The sequence below is a fragment of the Leucopleurus acutus genome (assembly GCF_964270905.1).
Source record: "Leucopleurus acutus genome assembly, chromosome: 15".
NCBI classification, from domain to species: Eukaryota; Metazoa; Chordata; class Mammalia; order Artiodactyla; family Delphinidae; genus Leucopleurus; species Leucopleurus acutus.
Genome location: NC_139157.1, coordinates 88,574,721 through 88,576,355, shown reverse-complemented (window position 1 = coordinate 88,576,355; position 1,635 = coordinate 88,574,721). Strand labels below are relative to the sequence as shown.

The 1,635-nt window shown below is 53.0% G+C and overlaps 1 protein-coding gene across 1 annotated transcript; it reads left to right on the top strand.

Annotated features, from left to right (window-relative positions):
* Positions 1-384: 384 nt before the first annotated feature.
* On the top strand, positions 385-1,412 carry LOC309972069 (porphobilinogen deaminase-like; the record flags this gene model as incomplete). The annotated part of the gene is given in 2 exon segments (XM_082855502.1): positions 385-565; positions 568-1,412. Coding segments are annotated over 2 exon segments (1,011 nt in total). The 5' UTR covers positions 385-399.
* Positions 1,413-1,635: the final 223 nt, after the last annotated feature.

Here is a 1,635-nt window from a genome sequence, read left to right as displayed (position 1 = left end):
CAGTCATCAGAATATGTGCAGCAATTCCTTGTGTTGGAGAAGATGGAAAGCCTTGAGGGACACTTTTTATTTTATTTTATTTTATTTATTTATTTATTTATTTTTGCCTGTGAAACGAGGCACGTAGGATCTTAGTTCCCAGATCAGGGATTGAACCTGTGCCACCTTTAGTGGAAGCACAGAGTCTTAACCAATGGACCACCAGGGAAGTCCCAGAGGGACACTTTTTAAAATCTACTTGCTTTCCTACTCTGAGGCTCAGCTGGCCACAGGCCAGGGGCTGAAGTTCCTTTCTTCCAAGCCAGTGATTCTGGTTCTTGGATAAGGTGTTGAGGAACACTAAGAGCAGTGGGGACTGTGACCTCGGGACTTTATCTGCAGGAAGAAAACAGTCCAAATATGACAGTGATTCGCATGGGTACCCGCAAGAGCCAGCTGGCCCGCATACAGATGGACAGTGTGGTGACAATGCTGAAAGCCTTATACCCAGGCCTGCAGTTTGAAATCATTGCTGTGTCTACCACAGGGGACAAGATTCTTGATACGGCTCTCTCTAAGACTGGAGAGTTACCAAGGAGCTGGAACATGCACTGGAGAGGAATGAAGTGGACCTGGTTGTTCACTCCCTGAAGGACCTGCCCACGGTGCTTCCTCCTGGCTTCACCATTGGAGCCATTTGCAAGCAGGAGAGCCCCTCTGATGCTGTTGTCTTTCACCCAAATTTTGTTGGGCAGACCCTAGAAACCTTGCCAGGGAAGAGTGTGGTGGGAACTAGCTCCCTGCGGAGAGCGGCCCAGCTGCAGAGAAAGTTCCCACATCTGGAGTTCAAGAGTATTCGGGGAAACCTCAACACACGGCTTTGGAAGCTGGATGAGCTGCAGGAGTTCAGTGCCATCATCCTGGCTGCAGCTGGCCTGCAGTGCATGGGCTGGCAGAACCAGGTGGGACAAACCCTGCGCCCTGAGGAGTGCAGGTTGGGGGCTCTGGGAGTGGACGTTCAAGCCACGGACCAGGACATCTTGGATCTGGTGGGTGTGTTGCATGATCCTGAGACTCTGCTTCACTGCACTGCTGAACGGGCCTTCCTGAGGCACCTGGAAGGAGGCTGCAGTGTGCCAGTGGCAGAGCATACAGCTATGAAGGATGGGCAACTCTACCTGACTGGAGGAGTCTGGAGTCTGAATGGCACAGATAACATGCAAGAGACCATGCAGGCCACCATCCGTGTCCCTGCCCAGCATGAAGATGGCCCTGAGGATGATCCACAGCTGGTGGGCATCACTACCCGGAACATTCCACGACGAGCCCAGCTGGCTGCTGAGAGCCTGGGCATCAGCCTGGCCACCTTGCTGCTGAACAAAGGAGCCAAGAACATCTTGGGTGTTGCATGGCAGCTCAATGATGCCCACTAACTGGTCTGTGGGGCACAGGTGCCTGGGCTGCTTGTGCCCAGTGCCTACATCCCAACCCTCAGTGCCCCATTCCCATTGCTACCTGGGGGGTGATTACCCAGGGGATTGAACTGCAGGGGCAGAGACTTCCAGAGACTTGTCTCACCTTGGGGCCTTGGTGATGGCTTGTCTCCTCAGTAGGTGGGGGCTTAGTCTCTAGAGAAAAATATCTAACAAGCCACAG